Source organism: Parasteatoda tepidariorum, chromosome 10, assembly GCF_982258835.1.
Source record: "Parasteatoda tepidariorum strain Cologne lab strain chromosome 10, Ptep-v5.0, whole genome shotgun sequence".
NCBI classification, from domain to species: domain Eukaryota; kingdom Metazoa; phylum Arthropoda; class Arachnida; order Araneae; family Theridiidae; genus Parasteatoda; species Parasteatoda tepidariorum.
This window is the reverse complement of record NC_141764.1, coordinates 51,778,838-51,799,938: the sequence shown is the minus strand read 5'-3', so window position 1 is coordinate 51,799,938 and position 21,101 is coordinate 51,778,838. Positions and strand designations below refer to the sequence as shown.

Genomic DNA, 21,101 nt, shown 5'->3' with positions numbered 1-21,101 from the left:
GTGATTTTCTTTAAATATTTTTTAAAAGATTTCAACTATGTACTTATAAAATAAAATAAGAAAAATTTAAGTTTTTTTTAATCTTTTCGAATACTTATATATAGAATACTATAGAGTATGTGCATTTATTTTTAAAAAATATTCTTTCTACTTCAAAATATCTTTTTAACTTCAGCTTAATGCTTTCAGCCTGTATCAAAAAATTTTAAAAAATTCATATTTAATCTTTTTTAATTGTAATAATTGTGATAATATTTTGTATAGTACAACAGCCCAAAAGAAGTTCTCAAAAGTACTTATATTATTACAAAAATTTCTAAAGAGGTAATCTCAAACGCCTTAATTTACATTGCTGTAAAAACGATAGTTTTCTTGAACAATTTTAAAATTATTTTCTGTTTTTTTTTAGTTAAGAATATTTGAGAGAAAATATCACGAATTCTACTCAATATAATTTGCTATTTTGAAATTTCTGGATTATGACAGCAATGAAATTATTTATCGCACTTAAAACGAAGCTAGAGCACTAATCAATCACCCAATTCATTTTGATAACCAATCAATAACCCCTCATAAAAACTATTGATGTGGAAAAAGAAGAGTCAAATACAATATCATACCAAGTTGGCGATTATTTCAATCGCGCCAACCTCACGCCAAAAACCTTGTTTCCACTTAGCAACTCCATCGCTGATGCTAAAGATCGACACTACGAATCTTTCTCACTCGAATCGAGCACCACAGATTGACTGGGCCGGTGTCAATAGCATCAAAATAATAGCTGCAATAAATAATGTAGCGAATTTCCCATCTTCTTCAATTTCATCTTCGATCGAATTTTTCTTTTTTTATATTTTTAAAGGGATTTACTTGCGATTGCAGTGTTTATTGTTTTGTTACTTTGACTGTCATGCTGAGTTTGACAGAAATACTGTTTTCTTAGTGACTTAGGTTTGTTTACATTGTTTATTGTTTTGGTGCAGTAGTTTGAAAGATGGGCATGATGCGGAGTTGCGCGAGGCATAGTGTGTGTTTCTTGTCTTTCACTATGTGGGTAAGTTGATTATTTTTTTTAGATAATTACTTACAAATTTAGATCCTATTATTCTTAATAAGTTGATAGCGATTACGACGAAGTGACGACAGGTTTGAAACAGTTTGTTTAATGATTTAAATAGTAATGGTAATATTTTGTTAAAAATAAAACGGGTAGTATTTGTTTTGTTTTTTTACATTATTTAAAGAGAACTTTTAATTTAATTTTTTGTGGATCGTCAAGAAACTTGGATATGGATTTATTTTAAATTGTTTGGTGTTTGATATAGTTTTTTTTTCTAAAATCTCTGGATTATGAGTTATTTATAGTTCATTCATACGTAGTTAATTATTATTGAGATAATAGTTTACTTTGACATACTTTCCATAGTTACTTGTTTGAATTTGGATTTTGAACAGGATATAATGGAAAGTTTGAAAAGTTAAATAAACTGAAATGTCAAATAACTAACTAAACTGAAAAGTTAACTCATTAAATTTGTTGAAAAATTAAGTTATTAAGTAAACTGAAACGTAAAAAATTTTGTTTGTTTAGTGAAAAATCATTCAATTAATTTGCTTTAATTTAAGTTTTGAATAGGATATAATGGAAAATCTGAAAAGTGAAATAATAAAAAACTGAAAAGTTAAATAACTAAATAAACTGAAAACTTTATGTGAAACTAATATAGTTTAGTTTATAGAGAACAGTAAATTAACTTAATTTTTTTTTAAATTTTATACTCGTGAATTCAGAGAATATGTGAATGAAAGTTTGTTTTAAAATATTTAACGTGAAATATCGATTTTTCAGCTAAAATTAGAAATTTATTTAAACGATAAATTATTGTTGAGATACTATTGCAACTAAAAACAATAATTGAGATAATATCTATTTAATAGCATTTTTCAGCTAAAATTAGAAATTTATTTAAACTATAAATCATTGTTGAGATACTATTACAACTAATAACAATAATTGAAATAATAAATATTTTATAGTCTTTATATATCTAATTTATTTTATTTATTACATCATATACTTGAATTTTATTACGCCATTTTTATGGATTTAATAACTAAATTATTAAATAATCTGAGAAATAAAATAAAAATTAAATAATATTTTTTTATTTATTTTTTTTGCATTTTTTATTATATGAAACTAATACTTATTCAATTTGAAAAACTGTCTGAAATAAATTTTTCCTTTTTACAACTTAGCACCCTTTTGTACTCTTATAGAATTATTTCAGCATTAAAGAGCATTAACAATATTTAAAATCATTTAAGTACATTTACTTACTTCCTTAAACAGCTATCACTTAAGAGGGCAACATTATTTTAAAAAGTATTAATGTAACTGACTGTTTAAATTAATTTTATCTGAAAAAAACTTATTTTTAATGCTAATGCTCTATAAGGTAAGAAAAAATTCCAAACCAAAATTTTAAAAGCTTTCATATGCATTTTCTTTAAATGTTACAAATTTATGATACAACTTGTCCGTAATCTGCATTATGTAAATTATAAATAGAACTTTATCAATTATTTATTTTAATTTTATTTAAATCTATTTATGGGAGTGATCATAAAATATAATGAGAATCTAAAACAACTTTATGGGGATAAGCCGAAGCTTCTCAAACTGTGTCTGCCTATACCGCAGTTATACGCAAAAATCGCACTTAATTTACCAAATGTAATGATTTTCTAAAATAGCGCTTTTTTAAAGAGGCTTTAAAAGACAACAGTTTGAGTTTAATATGTGTTCAAAATACAACTTAGCGTCATTCAAAAAGTCATTTACGAAAACCAATTTTCTTCAAAATTGAGCATGGGAATGCTTTTATCTTCAAACCTAAAATGTCATGGTCATGGATTTTTATATAAAAAATAGTTAAAAAAGAAACATTACTGGGCTTATGTATATTGAAATGAAAACGTTTTCATAAATTGTATACATTTCCCAAAAATATTTGGCATTATGCATAATATGAAATTCCACCCCCAACATAATTTTTATATATTTCTTTCTTTTAAAAAAAGTGTTTCATACTCTGTTCAAAATTTCTAGACGAGAATAGTTAAATAGCAATTCAACCAAAACAGTTAAGTTACCACAACAACAAAAAAGATATTCTAACTGTTGAGTGTGAGAAAAAACGTTTATTGATTGTTTTTACCTAATATGGTTTAACAACAAGAATTCCATTAACGTCAAATTAAAATGCCATTTTTTCCGTTCTGTCATTTTTTCCATACTCTAGCTGAGAGGGCAAATCTGTCAATCTCATGACAGGCTGAACAGGGGTTCGAATTCCAACATTGATACCGCAATATTTCTTCCATTCCTTTTACACGTATGGAGTTTCTAGTATACTGCACTCTACAATCGGTGAACCTAGACAATTAGAATATGAAACTATCATTCACACATAAATGGTGCTGCACCTACAGAGCTCCAAAGTTCGTTTAAGTTTTATTTTTATGGTTTAGAACCCATGCTAGTTGTAAATTGTTACAAAATCGTATAGTTTTGTATTCAAGGTTTTTTAACGGTACCAGTTGCAAATGACTTCAAAACCGTAAACGTTAAGAAATATTTCTAACCAAAAACTTAAAGGTTGATCAGACGGATGGACTGCTGACAATTATTTTATCGTAATTTCAGAATAAAAATTCTAATAACGTACAAAAAGAAAAAAATTCTGGCAAAATTACCGTACTGAATGGTAATGCCATTTCTTATAAAGAACATAATTCTGTTAATAAAACGATACACGATATTAACATCATTCATTTGGTAATTTTCCTATACATATGGTAACGATTTACCGGAAATTCTAGTTTTCAATATTTTTTTACTTCCACACATTTAATAAAAAATAAATATAACCGAATAAATAGTTTTTATGCCATGTTAAGATATCATGATAAAATTAACTAATTTTACCATATTTTCTAAATTTTATCAAAAATTATAAAGCCATATATTTTTACTAATTTTACCAAACATTTGTCATCAAGGCGCTTTGGTAAAAACTATCATGCTTTTTATTGTTCCCATGGAGTCAAAAACATGGCAAATTTTAACATATTCTGATAGTTTCAATCATACTTTTTTTCTCTAAGTCAAAAAATTCCCCTTCATGTTCTACTGAAAGGTTTCATACACTATGGATTAAGATTTAATATTTTCAGTTCTTTGTAATATTTTCAATGATTTTAGCCGTAGAAATTGATTGTAACAATAAAATTATAATTAAAATTACAATCATGCTTAGATTTTAAGAATTGATCATTCATATCATTCATCTACGCTCTTTAACTTTTATTTTATTATCAACTATCAAAATGTAAATTACTTGAGTTAATAAAACTGTTTTACTTTCATACGTCAAAGAAAAGTAGAAATTTTTCAGCTGTGTCTGCTTTTGCTGTTGAATTTACGTCAGACGATGTTCTCGCCATTGGAAAATTTTTGAATTCTGTATTGTATGACATATCAGAGGCAAATGTAATTATTCATCAGTAAAAATTTAATAGTATTTTAATGAAGATGAAATAAATTAATAAAAAATATATTATTGATGATTTTAAAGTAGCTGGTATCTTAATTAATGAAACAAACTCGTAAATTAATATTTTTTATTTGTTAAAATAAAAAGTGATATGAAAATAGTAGAATTTTTGGAAATCTATTAACAAAAATCATTGGATTAAGAACGATAAAATTTGGTAACCAAGCAATGGAAATACACCTACAAATTTGATTATTGCCGTATAACCTTACACTGCAAAAAAATCCGGACCAACTTATGGTAAAAAATACCGGCACTTAGTGTGCGAGTACTTTTTACAGTAAAATTTATTTTTACTGGACCTTGTTACGGAAATCTGATGTACCATAATTTTTACGGTAATAATTACCGTATATTCTCGGAAGCACTCAAATTAAAGTAAATATTACTGTAAATATTACGGTATCATACTTAACACTAAAAGCGGATTTTGCGTATGATTCATTGTACCGTAATTTACCGTAATTTGATCCGGAAATGTTTACTGTGTACAACTTAGGAAAAAAGCAATAAAAAATAATAGTTTTAAGAAAAGTGGGACAAATTCAATTTTTTTTCTAAAACAAAAAATTAATTTAAAACGTCTCTTGTTATTTTCAGTTCGTTTGCTCTTAAAAATAAGTTATAGAAAAAACAAACATATTACACATTTATTTATGATATTGTTCTTGTAAATAAATTCAGGATAATAAGGATTAATAACAACTCCTCGCAAAAAATAATTAACCATTACGGAATTTAGTGTGCTAACAATTTTGCTAACTATATTTAGACAATTTCTTAAAAAAAAATCAAATTGCTGTTTTCTCATTTAAAAACTAAACGATGTTTGATAAAATCGTCAATTATTAAAACTATATAAGCGCTATTACTCGCTAACTTTTAAGAAACTTAATATAGTTTAACCAGCTGTTTAGTTTAGTATATTTATCTAAATTTATTCCTCCCTTTGGTATAAAATGCCGAAAATATTTCCCAAATCCGAAAAGCAATCTTTGAAAACTCGTTAATGTATCTATAGAACATCTTGCAAGCAAGCGAACGTCAGCTTTATTTATTACTTCATTAGCATTTTTCATTACCACTTTTAAAAGCGCTGGTCATTAAAGAGACGAAGCGTAACGACCGAAACTAACTACTGTCGTCATTAACTGAAATGAAATGAAAAAGACGGCGATTAAATTTAATCTCACCCCCTTAGAAAATGAACAACACCGTTGTTTAAAAAGATATCTAGTGTACTAGTTTGATAAATTGGCGAAAAGTTAGCTCATTTTCTTGCTGAAAAAAATGCTTGTTTTTTGTTGGGCTATTATTTTGTTTTGTTTGTTTTAGTATGTGATAAATTTATGCAGTGTTTTTTGCCTTATTTTATTTTACGTCTGTAAACAAGAAAATTTTTGTTTGTTTTTTGTTTGAGGAAAAAAAATTAGTCACAAAAAATGTTGCTAAATTAACACTCGATTACATAATGTCATTGGCCTTTGATTATTAAGATTTTAACAAATATTTTGTTGAACCAAAATAATCAGTTGATAATTTAAAATGTTCTAAAATTGTAGCTGCAACAGAAAGTAGGTATTTTAAATTATTTGTCTTCAATTATAATTCCTGCACATTTCGTATTTTGTTAAATTCCTATAAAAAATTCGTTCTTTTTGTGTTATGCAAGGGACTCAAACTTGTCATTACTTCAATTTATTGCTAGTATAAACGTTATTAAACCTTTTACCTATCTAAAATTATTACTCGTTCCGTTTTACGCTAACGTATGTTGATATAGACTTTTAATAGCTTATCTAATAAGCGAATACTGAATTTTTTATTTCTATAAATTATTACTGTAATTCGACATTTATCTACCTATAAATTTTTCTCTTGCTTTTTAGTTAGAATTATTTTAATTTACTGTTAATTAGTTTGTTTAAGCAATATCAAATCTTTTAGTTCCTTGAAATATGCGAGATTGTGTAATTATTAACTGTACCAATCTCTACTCTTTCTATTTTCCGTTAACTTACGTTGATAATAAATTTAGTATGTATTAAGTTCAAGAACCTAATTTTTTATTGAAATCTTGAATTATTTCAATTCAATAATTATACTGATAAATAGCATAATCAAGCTTTTTATTTCTTTTACTCATTACCAATTGTATTAACTTTCTTTTCATTCACTGTGGGAAAAAAGTATGGTCAAAGCTAACAGATCATGGTAAAATTTGTCATGTTTCTGGCTCCTTGTTAATTTTTACCAAAGCGCTTTTGGCAATGATTTTGGTAAAACTAACAATAAAAATAGTTTTGCAATTTGTGATAAAGTTTAGTAAATGAGGTAAAATGGGGATATTTTATCCTGATAACATAGAGCATAGCATAAGAACCAATTATCCAGTTAAATTTACTTTTCAGTTTCGTATTTTACTCTAAATGTAAGGTAATAAGATAGATAATTTTGAATACAAGAATTTCCAGTAAACCGTTACTATATGAACAGAAAAATCAACAAATTAATTACTTAAATACCGTATATTTTGGTTTGTATAAACCGGAATTAAAGTATTTTAACAGAAATGTCAGCGCCATTTAGTACGATAATGCATTATGAGACTGTAACAGTATGGTAATATTATTTTTATGCTTGATGGAAACTGACCTTTTTTGCGTTACACCTTGAGAAAAATCACGAAACTCTTAATGGTTAGCTAAATAAGAACTATAACTCCACTTATTAACTGGTTAGTACTAGGGTATTGGAGAACATTTAAGAATAAAATATACCTCGATTAGCATATGAGTAAACCAAGAGATATAACCAAAATTCAAAACGTGACTGATTATTTGCAAACACAGGAGCACTACTGTTTAAATATCTCATATAGCAAACTAAAACAAAACCTTATTTTCAACATAATAAATATTACGGTGATTAATATAATAGTAATAAATATAATAGTAAGAAATATAAAAATAATTATAATATAATAATAATAAAAATTAAAATTGTTTATACGCAATGTTAATGATAAATATCATTATAATATTCTGTGCAGACTGTGTTTCAATAAAAGAACGGTTTTAGATTTAAAAGGTAATTCTTTAAAAAAAAAACCATCTGAGCCTTTCGCGACATGAAATCAATTTCACTTAAATTATTTTCTTTCAAAGACAATACTTGTATTGTTTAGCTTTTGTTCACAAAATAAAATTTCAAGACATGCATATTTTATGAACATGTCTGCGAGAAAAATGTTACATTTTGAGCATTAGTTGATTACTTGAAAGCTACAAAGCAAGAAAGCGGGATATTTTCTAAAAGTTATACGTAGACAAAAGACGTGAAGATTTAGAAATTCAGTAGTAACTTTTAAAGATAAGTACACATAAAATATTCAATACAGAGCTTATATCTATTTTGTTTTGTATGACAGTATAAAGAATAAAAGGTAGTTTACGCTCGAAAACATTTTTGTATTTTTTAAAGAATAGTAGAGAAATGACTTGAAAGTTTCATTTTATAAAAAGAATTTTAAAGTGGTTTTACTCTAAAGATATATTATTATTCTCAACATTAAATTATTAGATATAAGAAAATCATAGAAACTTCTGCCTAAGATTTTAAACGTGCTTACGAGAAAATATAGAATTTTTTTCATTGAAAGACAAAAACATAAGTCAGTGCTCTCAGGTTGCCGGTACATTTTCCCGTAAAATCCAGTTTTACCGGAACATGTTAAGGAATAAAAAAATCTGATTGAGCGTAATTTTTGCAGTAATAATTGCCGTAAAATCACTGAATCACTCTAATTAAATAAAAATTACTGTAAAATTTACGGTATAATATTTTACGGCAAAATGGATTTTACCGGTAAAATGGATTATACGGATAATGCACCGAAAGTGCCGGTACTTTAAACCGTAATTGGATCTGGAAATTTTTACAGCCTAAATAAATTCTAAATAATGCGTAAAACTTACGACTTAAGTATTTGGAATAGTTTTTAATCTTAACGCAATGTATTTTAGAGCAATAAAAAATTAAGAATGCATCACATATGTTATAAATTGTTCTAACTAATTTCTGAATAAAATTCTGGTTAAATTACCGTCTGCATGGTAAGGATACTTCAGGTAAAAGACCCTAATTCTGGTAATTAAATAAAAATATAAGCTATTTATGAACCATTCATTTGATACTTTTTTCACTTATATGGTAACGACTTATCAGAGATTCTGGTTTTCAAAACTATAGCTCTTATTACCATACATAAAGTAAAAAATACAAAACTGAAAAGCAAATTTTACCAAATAAGTGGTTTTTGAACCATACCTTTAAATATCATTATAAATTACAAAATTTTGTCATATTTACCAAAGTTCATCATATATTATAACATTATATCTTACTGTTAGTTTTACCAAAATCATTACCGAACCGCTTCTGTAAAAATTACCGAGCTATTTGATGCTCCTATAGAGCTAGAAGCACAGTAAATTTTACTATATTCTGATAATTTTGACCACACTTTTTCTTCTCAGTGAAATATGAAATATAAAAAATAAATTATCGAAATTGATTACAAATATGTATTAACTGCTTATATTTCATTTTAATCATTATACGTAGGTCGATTCTAGGGAAATTTTTAATCAAATCGTTCAAATTTTGCATAACTTTTGAACACTTCAAACACAGTTTTTTCTCACCAGGGGCTAAGTTCATAATAAAAAGTTCTCCAACAAATATGTCAGTTCGTTTTATTTTGTCTGAACAACGTGAAAAAGATAATAAATCCATCAATGAAATTAATTTGTTTTGCGCAGTGAAAAATTAAGATGAATTTAAACTCATAATTCCTAAGTAAATATTTTTATTAATGCTAGGAAGAATTTTTTCAAACTTAGCTGAAATGATTACACGTGGTGATGAATTCACAATTCCTTTTTATTTATAGGAGCATCTACTACAAAAAGTTCTTTGTTCTCTTGTGGTGAGCATTATGATCCTTCGGCGCGTGAAATTCTAATGAGATTTAATTTAACTCTTAATCCTTTTCTCTGTTCCATTGGAGTGAACAGTGTTGGCATCAAAGATTAGTTTGGCGACTATGGTCACGTGATGAAAAAACAATTGAGGAAACAGGACGAGGCAATTGAAAATAATTTGGATGGTCCACAAACTTTTCTATTTTCATCATCTCTCCATTCATAATTGATATAAATTTTAGAAATACTTCTTAATTTTTTATAGTTTAAAAATGAGAACAATTTCAGCAGATTTTTATTAAAAAAATTACTTAATAAGCAATTTTTTGAAATTTACTTGAAGACATCTTCCGTGAAATCTAAGAGGGTTATAATAAGAGGGTAAAACTGTTAGAAATTTCGATTCGTGTCGAACAAGAATATCAGAAAAATCAGATGCACACTTAATACTGTGCAACGTTGAACGGTAATTTTTACGGTAATTTCAAATCAAGTAACAAAACATGGTTTTTGTAATGGTGTGATTTTTGGAACATGATTAAAAAAAATTTCACAACAGTTTTAAGGAAATATAATTCAAAAACATTTTCTTTGGTAAGTATAAGTGCTCATTCTATCTTGCACTTTTAGAAGTTTTGAACAACATTGAATCATAATATCGTGCAAATTTACTACAATCTTAATAATATGACAAATTGAATCATAATATCATGCGTGCTAAAAATAATTTTTTCAGAGTTTTTCGCTAAATATCTAGTAAAATGAAGTAGTGATGAACCTAGTTTTTGCTTGTTCATTTAAGTATACATGTCGGTTTTTATTCTTTGGTTTCATGAAAATATTTCTGTAAAATATACATTTGTAAAATTATTTTTCAATTTGGAGGTAAGTTTATAAAGCAAAATGGGACAATTCTGAATTAGATTTTAGTAGGATAGATAAATTTCAGTTTTTTTTAAAAACTATGTTACCTTTTACCTCTATTGTACTGAATGTAGCTATATTGTACTGAATATATTGTATTGCTATGAAAGCTCTTCTTAGTCTTAAAGATTATTAATATCAAAAAGTATTTATTCGTATTTTTTGAAAAGAAAAAAAAAGATTGGAGTGCTGGGCTTAGTAACTATTAATAGGTAGTCAGAAATAAGAATGCGACATTTTTTTCATAGATATAACACCACTTATTTTATATCAAACCATTAAAGAGTAATCAAGTGTAAGTAAAAATCGTCGAATTTTATTTTGGGTCGAAACAATCGAAGAAAGTCGCGCAAAATTAGTGGATCAAATTTTTTCCGAAGCTTAAAATCCAACATGCTGAAAATTCATTAACCTAACAAGACAGGATTTTCTTCATATTGCAAAATTTTCAATAAAATTATGGTTTTTAAACAAATCTCTCATCTTGGTGGCCTTCACTTTAAAGGAAATTAAATTTCTAGCTAAGGTTTTTTTTTCATGAAAAGCAAAATAATTCCCCATAAGCGAAATGAACAAAAATCAATATCATTTCTGATACGACGAAATTTGCATGTGTAGTTGCCATAAACCTATAATACCGAGCACTTAACGTTATACCGCTATTCCTCAAGTATTGATTTGTCATTTCAGCAATAATGCCATTTCTAGATCCCTGTGATAAACTAACATCCTAATAATAATGTCAATTCCCCCCTTAAAACAAACATTTCCCTCGTTTAGAAAATAAGATAATCTTGCGTTGTTGAGTTGAACCTACTGAATATTTCGATAATCTTTACAATACAATAAAAATATGTAGAACAAGAAAGAAATGTCAACACTTTTTCCAAACACACACTTACAAATGAAAAAAATTTAGATATAATTTATGAACTTATGATTACCATCTTTCATTAATTAAGCTTATATTTAGATTTTACGTTTTTTTTCTCTTCTACTTATTCCCTTCTTTCTTTCATTTCTGCTTCTTTTTTAATGAATCTATTAAAGTAATTTTGTTTAAATATTATTCTATCAGTCAAGGTTAACTAATTTTATGCAAAAAAAATCTTTTCTAGTAAGTTTACCAAAAGACAAAATATCCGTAACTTACTTAGTGATTAACTTACTATAGTCATTACATATCTATAGCAATGTTCAACATTCTCTGTAGCAAATATTTTTGAATAGTAGGGAAACAATGGCAGGATATATTATAAAGGAATGTTCAAACAGTAAAGTGCCATATTTAAATGTTAATTTTTCGCTCAGTGGTGTCAATTTTGAATGGAAAAAAATTTCGTATTTTTGAATATGCCGTGTAATTTCAATTTTATGTTCAATTCATAACTGGAGCAGTACGCATCTGTTACATTTTAATCAACAATAAAAATTTTAGAGAATGCTTGTTACATTTCCAAATTATTTAAGAACAGTAACGGAGAATCTGATAATGAGAATAGTCCAATCAGGCTATTCTCATTATCTGACATTTTAATTAATTTAATTTTAAGTAATTTCCTTAATACCATTGCCCTACGAAAATTATTTTCTTCTAATTTTTAATAATGGCCAATCAGGAGAAAGAAAACTTATTTTGAAATACCTTAACTGTATATATTTGAATTTAAATATTTCTAAAATGGATAATATTTCAGCGGATCTTATATATTTGAAAAATATATAATCATATTTTGATGAACTTTGGTCTTGAAATCAAAGAGCTTAGGATACTTTTAAGAACACTCGTTTATCCATCATTTGCTTTTTCAGCCGATTTGACAAAATAATTCATGAGTAATACAAACCGTATACTTTTATACTTTACTTCGGCAGTCTTAATAAGGTGATAAATTAAAACGTATTTCTGATAAAGTTTTCCCATAATGCCTTGTTATTAGTTTCACGAAGTCCAATAATGAGGTTCAACTTGGCACTGTATACTGATTTCAACGAAGTTGAACCATATTATAAAGTTTATTATAAATAACCAACTGCAAATCATCATTCTGCAAAAATAATAAATCTCTAAACTAAACTATATAATATTGGATTTCTCCAAACTGATTGTGAGGTACCATAGTTCAATTTTAAAATTAAAAATAAATCTATGTTAAACTATAATATCGTATTTCTCAAAATTGATTACGCGTCAATTTGAACAAAACCATGAATCAATTTAACACCTTATTAAGATTTCAGTAAATTCGTACCGTGTTGTGTTTCAAGGTACCATTATCATGGTTCGAATTGATCTAATTTTTCTGAGAGTGTACGATATATAAATATACCTTAAGTTGCTGCGCATGAGTAATAAAACCTAATTTTATTGTTTTCAACATAATTCAACAAGACAATATACCAAACGCGAATCTTGTTTATCATCTCTTCAGATAACAGAAGCAATATGTTTTACAAGAAGAAAGAAAGATGGTAGGCCGCAAATAAGGTTACTCAGAGATAAATTACGAGTTCCGACGCCAGAAATTCAATTTGCAGAAACCAGTTAACATCGTTTCGACACCTCCGATTTCATCTACTAAATCTAATGAGACTAGATGAAAAAGAAGGGATTGTAGATAACAAACTTACATAAACGAAGGCCAAGGACAATGCTCATAAACAATTACTCTCTTTCACCAAAGAATTTTTGGTTAATTGAAAGATGGGAACTAAAAATTAATTAGTTTTATGCGTAAGGAACTTAGAATATTTTTGTCATTTCGTGTTAATTTTGTTTGTTGAAATGAAAATTTATTTCAGAGTTAAAAAAGATAATTTATAATAATAGTTATAATCGTCATTGTAAAAACCATTAAGTTAAGATTGTAATACTGTAAAAAAATGCCAGATAAAATTATTGTAAAAAGTACCAACACTCACACTTTAAAAAATTAAGGATTAATTTAGAGTACCTGCACTTCGGTTGCATCATCCGTAAAATCCATTTTTACCATAAATTCATTTAACCGTAAAATCAGTTTTTACCGTAAACTCCATTTTACCATAAAGTTTATAGTAATATTGTTTTAATTCGAGGGATTCATTGTTTTTGAGGTAATTATTACTGCAAAAATTACGGTATATCATATTTTTGCTCCGTTATATGATTCGATAAAAATGGATTTTACGGTCAAAAGTACTGACTTCCTGAGTGTCGAAACTTTTTACCATAATTTGATCCTGAATTTTTTGCAATGATGTAAAGATCCTCTTTACGAGTGCTACTAGTAGTTGTGATTGAATCTCATTAAATGCTGATAAAAAAAAGAATTAAGAAATTTATTAAATAAATGTACTTCAAATCAGACTACTATATGCTAACAAGGGATTTGCTGGAAGCTCTATGCTTTAATGATGACTTACAAATGCTTCAAGGATGACACTTCATAAGCAGAAAATAAATATTATGTTTATGTATTGTCTAATTAAGGATGCAATCATTCTCTAATAAAAAAATCTTCATTGTGAAATATTTAGAACAAGTTTCTTTAAAAAAAAAACGACACTCAGAGAGTCGTTATTTTTTTACAGTAAACTCCTTCTTTTACCAAAACCTGTTATGGAACAGTTATACCGAAATTTTTGCAGTAATAATTACCCCTGAATCACTCTAATTAAATAAATATTACTATAAAATTTGCGGTGGAATATTTTCTGGTAAAAACATATTCTACGGTAAAATGGATTTTACGGATAATGTACCCAAAGTGGCGGTACTTTATACCATAATTTGATCCAGAATTTCTTTCAGTGTAGAGAAAATGAAACTTTAAGTATAAAAGTTAAATAAGCACTTCAAGTTAAGATCTTGAAGTGCATATTAGTCAGAAACATTTTATTAAAATTTATTATTTTACTAACTTTCTCCTATGTCGATTTTTGTTACAAATTATACAATATTATTATTTGGCTTTTTGCAGTTTTGTTAAAAATTTAAATTAACTTTAGTTAATTACACTAATGTTAATTGTAGTCAATTACGCTAATCACGTTGTATTCAATGATTAGTAGTTATACTCTTGAGCATTTTCTACCCTTTGTCAAACCCATATGTCTGTTATAAATACAATCCTGTATTGATCATTGTAAGTCACGCAAAATTTTCAATTACGAAAAATCTCTTTGGCGCATTATTTTACACAATTCATAGTCTTAGAAAATGAAAAAAGTTTGAAAACTATAGTGAGGAATTCCTGCTTAATAATTCTAATTGCATTACATTTATTTAGTTCATTCTTCAAAAAGTTACTTCAAAAAGTCATTAGTTACTTCATTCAAAATCTTTTTATTTTCACAAGTGATAAAATCTTGTGTGTCTTTAAAAAAAAAGCATTCTTTAAACAAAATATTGAACAAAAAGAAAATTTTACTTTTTTTCCTTGAAATTAAATTACGCTTTAAATTATGTTCAGCGAAGAAGAAAGAAACGAATACCAGAAAACAACAGTTGAAAAATTGAAACTTCCCAAAAAATTACTCCAATGATTCATATATCCGGAAACACCCAATGAACAATGCTTAACTTAAAAGAAAATTTATTACTTTTCTAAAACAAAAGAATATTCTTTTTTCGTTTTCAATGGAGGAAAACTATAACAAATTTCAAGGAAAATTGCTGAATATTTAATGAAGTTATGGTTATGTTTTATATCCTCGTTTAAAGCATATATTTTTATTTTTTATTTTTATTTTTTTTAATAAAAACAAAAAAACAAGCACTTCTGTATGTTTAATGGATTATTTTCAATTATATTTTCTTTATTAACATTGAAAATGTTTCATTTTTCAAATTAAATTCACATTTTTTTTTAATTTTTTCAAAAATTTCATAAATTTTTTGGTGTGTTAGAGATTTAAAAGCTGGATTCGTGCTTTAAACAAAACTGCTTAATATTTTTATAATTTAATGAAATTTAAATTCAAATCTTATAATTTATGATAAAATTTATTTTATAACAAAGTATGTTCAAAGTGTTCATATTTCAATTTATTGCGTATTTATTAAAAATACATATTTAGTTTTAATTTTTATATTTTATGGTAAAATATTTTTATAATAAAGTATGTTTGAAATTTTCAATAAATTATTTAGCAAATTTGACAATAAATATAGGAATAAATATTCCTTATTCATTTTCTTTGATTGATTTTTTTAGTAAATAAGCTTTTTAAATGCAAAAAAAAATTTTTGAAATTGTAGTTAATAGCATAATAATGCATCCCGAAATTATAAGAAAACTACTTACAAATATAAGATTCTTGTTTGAGCCTCTATATTTTGTTAATAGCATAATAATACATCCGGGAATTATAAGAAAACTTCTTACAAATATAAGATTTTTGTTTGGACCTCTAAATTTTAAATACTTATATATATATATATATTTATATATTTTGCAAGTTTTAAAACACTGAAAGAAGGAGTTTCTATTAAAAAAATCCTGTATTAAAGATTCTTATATTACATAACAATTCCTTTTTATCACTTAGATTTGCTTTTTTACATATTATAAATTTGCGCCAATCTCTGAGGAAAGAAAATTCTAACTTTAACGAACTTCATTTAATGGTTGGAGTAGTTAAATATTTCCCATTATTATGCGACTGTTCGTTTTCTTTTGTTGACTTATTTTATTTTATTTATTAAAAATATTTTTTCATGTGTTTTTTACGTGTATTCTTTTATAATTCCATAACTATAATTATTCATAGAGAAATAAAATTACTATTGCTTTAAATTACTCTAGATATAGACCGTTAATAAAAGAAGAAGAAATATTGAGAAAGGGAAACGAATTAATGTATCAAAAAATCAGTGAGTCTGTTGATCGGTATGTAAGAAGCATGGTAAGAGACAGATCATTTTACAAACAAAAAAAAGTTATAAACCCATATTTTATGCTACTGCAGTTTACACTGAGAAAAAAAATATGGTCAAAACTTACAAAATATGGTAAAATTTTCCGAGTTTCTGGCTCAAAGGTTTCAGCATCAAAAAGCTCGGTAACTCTTATAGATTTTGGTAAAATTAGCAATCAAGTATATTTCTATAATATACGACAAAATTTGGTAAATGTGGTAAAAATCGTGATACCTTAGAACAGGGCATAAAACCATTTAGTTAGCTAAATTTACTTTTCGGTTTTGCATTTTTTACTTCATGAGTGATAATAAGAACTATAATTTTAAATGCCAGAATAATCGGTAAACTGTTACCATATAAGTTGAATTATCAAATAAATAGTTTAAATACCAAATATTTTAGCTTTACTTACCAGCATGACGCGTTTTAATATCATGCAGTGTGGTAATTTTACCAGAATTTTTTTCCTCCGTGTGTATTTTTATGTTTTTCATATTTTGTTGTTTCAAAGCTAAAATTCGCTTGATTGAAATCTATATAGATTTGTTTATTATGTGTTTATACATTTAAAATATAAAATCAAGTTAAAATTCATCTGTTTAAAATCAGGTCTTGACTCAGGTGTCCTAATATTTAAAATTTAATAGGAATATAGATTTCATATGAATAATAAATAAAATCCATGAAAATGTTGTAAATGTTATATAAACTGTAATTAATACTAAAAAATGCATTTTGTTCCCATTTTTTCTTACAAGCAAAGACCATATATACATTAAAAATTAAATAAAATCTTTCCACAATTCTAAAGATAAAACAAGCGATGAATTGGTATACAATCATAATTGTTTCGTAAACACCTTTTTATCATTTTGAAAGAACTGAAGCATCATTATTCGATGGGAATATCGATAAAACACTAGATTCGTTGATTGATTTATCAGGAAAAGGAGTTTGCTTTAGTTATAAAGAAGAGTGATTTTTTTTCTTTCTACTATCAAAACTCCAAGAAATATTTCAAGTAAAGAATCGATAATAATATGACATTGACTCCTTATGCTAGAAAAACAAAATAATTCTCACAATGCTGAATTTATTTTTTTAAATCAAAGTATGTCTTCGATAAATATTGAGCAAAAATGTAGAATATATAATTTTCTGTCAAGCTGCTCTAAACTAAAATTATTTTTACACAAATTCATGTAATTTTAAATTTAAAACTAAAAATGTTTTTTATTACGATAAACATTGTTTGAAACATAGTAAAGTTCAAAACTAAACATTGCTACTACTATCATTAAAAACTTTGACGCGCATAAAGCTCCATGCACTCTGCTATTTTGTGTAATATTGTATTGGATATTTCTTCAATAATTATTCAGAGAAAATTTAGTGGACCTTTTCAGAGAAATGCTTAAAAGTAAGCATAATTTTTACCTTAGGAAATTATTACTAAAAATACATTTCTAAGAATAATCTTTCAATAAATTTTAGTTTATTGAGAAAAAATTTGTTGTGCTCTATTCGAAATTTAGAAATTTTTTGATCAGATCTCTTGCTCACTACTTGAAATTTCTCGGAAAAAAGGTTAAATAAATATTTATTTAATTCTTATTTTACGATATTAAGAAAAAACAGCTAAATAACCACAATAAGATGGTATTCAAACTGTTAGTTGTGAAAAAAAACCATTTATTAACTGCTTTCACCTAATACGATTAAGCAACCAGAATTTCTTCATGCCTGCTGGGCCCACCTTATGAAACCGCTTACTTTCTTACAGCAGAGTACATGCTTTACCAGTGAGAGTTAATTAGTCAACCGTATGATCCAAACTGAACAGGTGCTCCAAGTCCCAGCGTTGAGACCACAATTCCTGCATTCCCTTCAACACATTTCAAAAATTTTTAATATCCTGTAGTCCTCAATTTGTGACCCTGGACTATTATTATATGATACTTTATGATATTCTCAAACACGAATCAGCACCAAAAAGCTGCTTAACACAAAAAAGTCTAGTATCTCCCTTCTCTTACGATGGATGAACCAGATGTACTAATTAAGTCACATTCCAGAGTTCATTTAATTAAACACAACTTAACCAAAGCACAACCTAACTTCAAAACCTATTACCTAACGAAAAGTCTAACTCCTATGTCCAGCTAAATTTGTTTTTTACGACTTTGGACTTAAAAAAACTGTGTAGCTTTGCATTTATTGTTTTTTAACCTTTCTAATTGAAGACGTTTTCGTAACCGTAAAAGTAAAAAATTTCATTTACCGTAAGCTGTAGTTTAGTGGATGAACAGACTGTTGTCGGCTATTTTACTGTAATTTTAAAAGTAAAATTCCAACAATGTTTTTAAATATATTAAATCCATTAACCCAATGTAAAAAAATATTCTGAAATAACTTTTTCAATTTTTTTTTTATTTCGGGAAAAGAATTGTAATTTATATTTCAACACGCTTAAAGGTAAATGAATTGAAATCGTGTTACTTTCAGTTTGATTCACACGGATAATTTAAAAACGAATTTATTCGTGAGAAATTTACAGTCGTAAATTCCGAACGGTGGCTTTTTGATTTCCAACTTGCGCTCACTTTCACATCGTAAAACTTAACGCTCAATGCTTCGAAACTGATCTTAATTCACTGAAAACATTTTGCAACGGTATGTGAAACAGTATGCATTTTTTTTTCTAGTTTTAGTTTTTGGTTACTGTTTGTTGTCCTTTTTGTGTTTTTTTGTATCTTTTCTTTCGCTTATCATTCCAATTTCAACTTATAACATGCAGCTTTTAAAAAAAAATTTAAGAAACTTGCTTGATCTAGTTCTTTTAATGACTAAGATTTGTCTGTGTAACTTTTAAATAAAAAAGATTTAAAGAAAAGAGAAGTCTTTATTATTTCTTAGACAGCAGTTCCCAATTTTCTTTTGGCTATAGAACCCTAAGTTATAAACTTTCTTTCAGGGGAAACCAAATTTTATAACTAAAATATCTAAAGATAATTGCGAACGTATTTTTATGGGTTCTTTTAATCTTTTTTTCCCCGCTTATTTTTCCAATTTCTTTTTTTAAAAAATGTATTTAAGTAACATACTGCTTAAAAAAACTTTTTTTAAAGGAACTTGATTGATCTAATTCCTTTAATGAGTAAAGCTTTGTCTGTGTAATTTTTAAATAAAAAAGATTAGTTCAACACGGAATTATAAGACACTAGAATTATAAATGAGAAAATTTTTTTAAACGGAAATTAATTGAGTAAGTATTTAATTAGATATTTGTAGGCCGATGAGCTTGACGTACCTGGGTAAAATAGTAGTTTATTTTGACAATTCCATAACTAAGTTGTTTGCTGTGGGAAAAGATGTTTTTTTACAATTATATTGCTATATTAATTCTACATATTCTTGGCCTTTCTTACATAAATTTTCAGAAATTTCATTTTAACATATTTTTCTTCGAAACTCATCTATTAAGTAGGTGTTTGAAAAAATAGTAAGATTTCAGTTACTCTTGTTTATGAAAGGAAACTGTTCTTCCAAAAAACCGCTATTTTCAAAGTATAAAAACATACTCATTTCAATTAGTAGTTTTCAAATTACATTTAATAACAAAATAGGAGTTATTTAAATATTAGTTTTTAAAACTAATTTGTCAATCTTCTGGATCACTGGTTTTTTGATTTGTAGGAAAAGAGCAAAAGCCTCTAAGACGACAAGTAGTGGACAAAATATTACCAAAATATTATCCTTATACAAGAAAAGATTCACAAATGCTATAGTTTCCCAAGATAATATCTTTGAAGATCAATATGGCCTTAACAACACCCATTTAAAGGAAATAGTCCCCGAACATTACTTAAATATTATCTTCATAAAGTGTAATATTCCTGAATTATTATTTCTAAGTTTTATCTTTATCAACAGTAATATACCTGAAATATTCCTATCACATGTAATATTCCTGAAATATTATCCATTTGAATACCTAATACTTTTATTGAAATATTTTCTCTATAAACAATAATATTCTGTAAGTATAATGTCTATAACAGGTAATATCTCAAAAATATTAACTCTAAAAACAGTAATATTCCTGAAAATTATCCCTACGAACAATAATAATCCGATCAAATATATATTTTCAGAATATTTACCCTTTAGAAAGTCATATTGTCGAAATGTTATTCTTATGAAAGGTATTATTATAGATTCTCGGAACATTATCGCTATGAAATGCAATATTTCTGAAATAATCCTTATGAGAAGTAATCCTGAATTATTAAACCAATCTATTGTAATATTTTCAAATTATTATCCCTATAAAAGGTAATATCCCCCGAAATGTTATCTTTATAAACTATGATATTGGTGTTATATTATCTTTTTAAAGACAATAGGTATTATCAATTACTGGAATATTTTCTCTGAGAAAGGTAATATTCCTGTAACATTATCCTTCTCCCCTCTAAATAATAGAATTATTTAATTTCGTTTGTTATCAGCAAATATTATTTAACTCGACAAATATTATCTCACTTACATTTTCTATATTTTGGAATCTTTTCCCTTTTCCAACTTCACGCTTAATTACTCTATTTTATTTTATTTTATAACAGTCGTAGAACAGCCGACCCAATTATTGGGTTTATGACTATTAAT

At 26.4% G+C, this 21,101-nt stretch overlaps 1 protein-coding gene across 2 annotated transcripts in view; it reads left to right on the top strand.

Annotated features, from left to right (window-relative positions):
• The first annotated feature begins 680 nt into the window (after positions 1 to 680).
• LOC107447385 (tetraspanin-9) overlaps positions 681 to 21,101 on the top strand; it is a 66,724-nt gene continuing 46,303 nt past the window's right edge. Inside the window, exon 1 of one of the 2 annotated variants that reach the window (XM_016062288.4) lies at positions 681 to 1,054. In XM_016062288.4, the coding sequence (XP_015917774.1) occupies positions 995 to 1,054 (60 nt within the window). In that variant the 5' untranslated portion in view covers positions 681 to 994. The remainder of the gene's footprint in view (positions 1,055 to 21,101) is intronic. The other variant, XM_016062289.4, reaches the window with a different exon arrangement.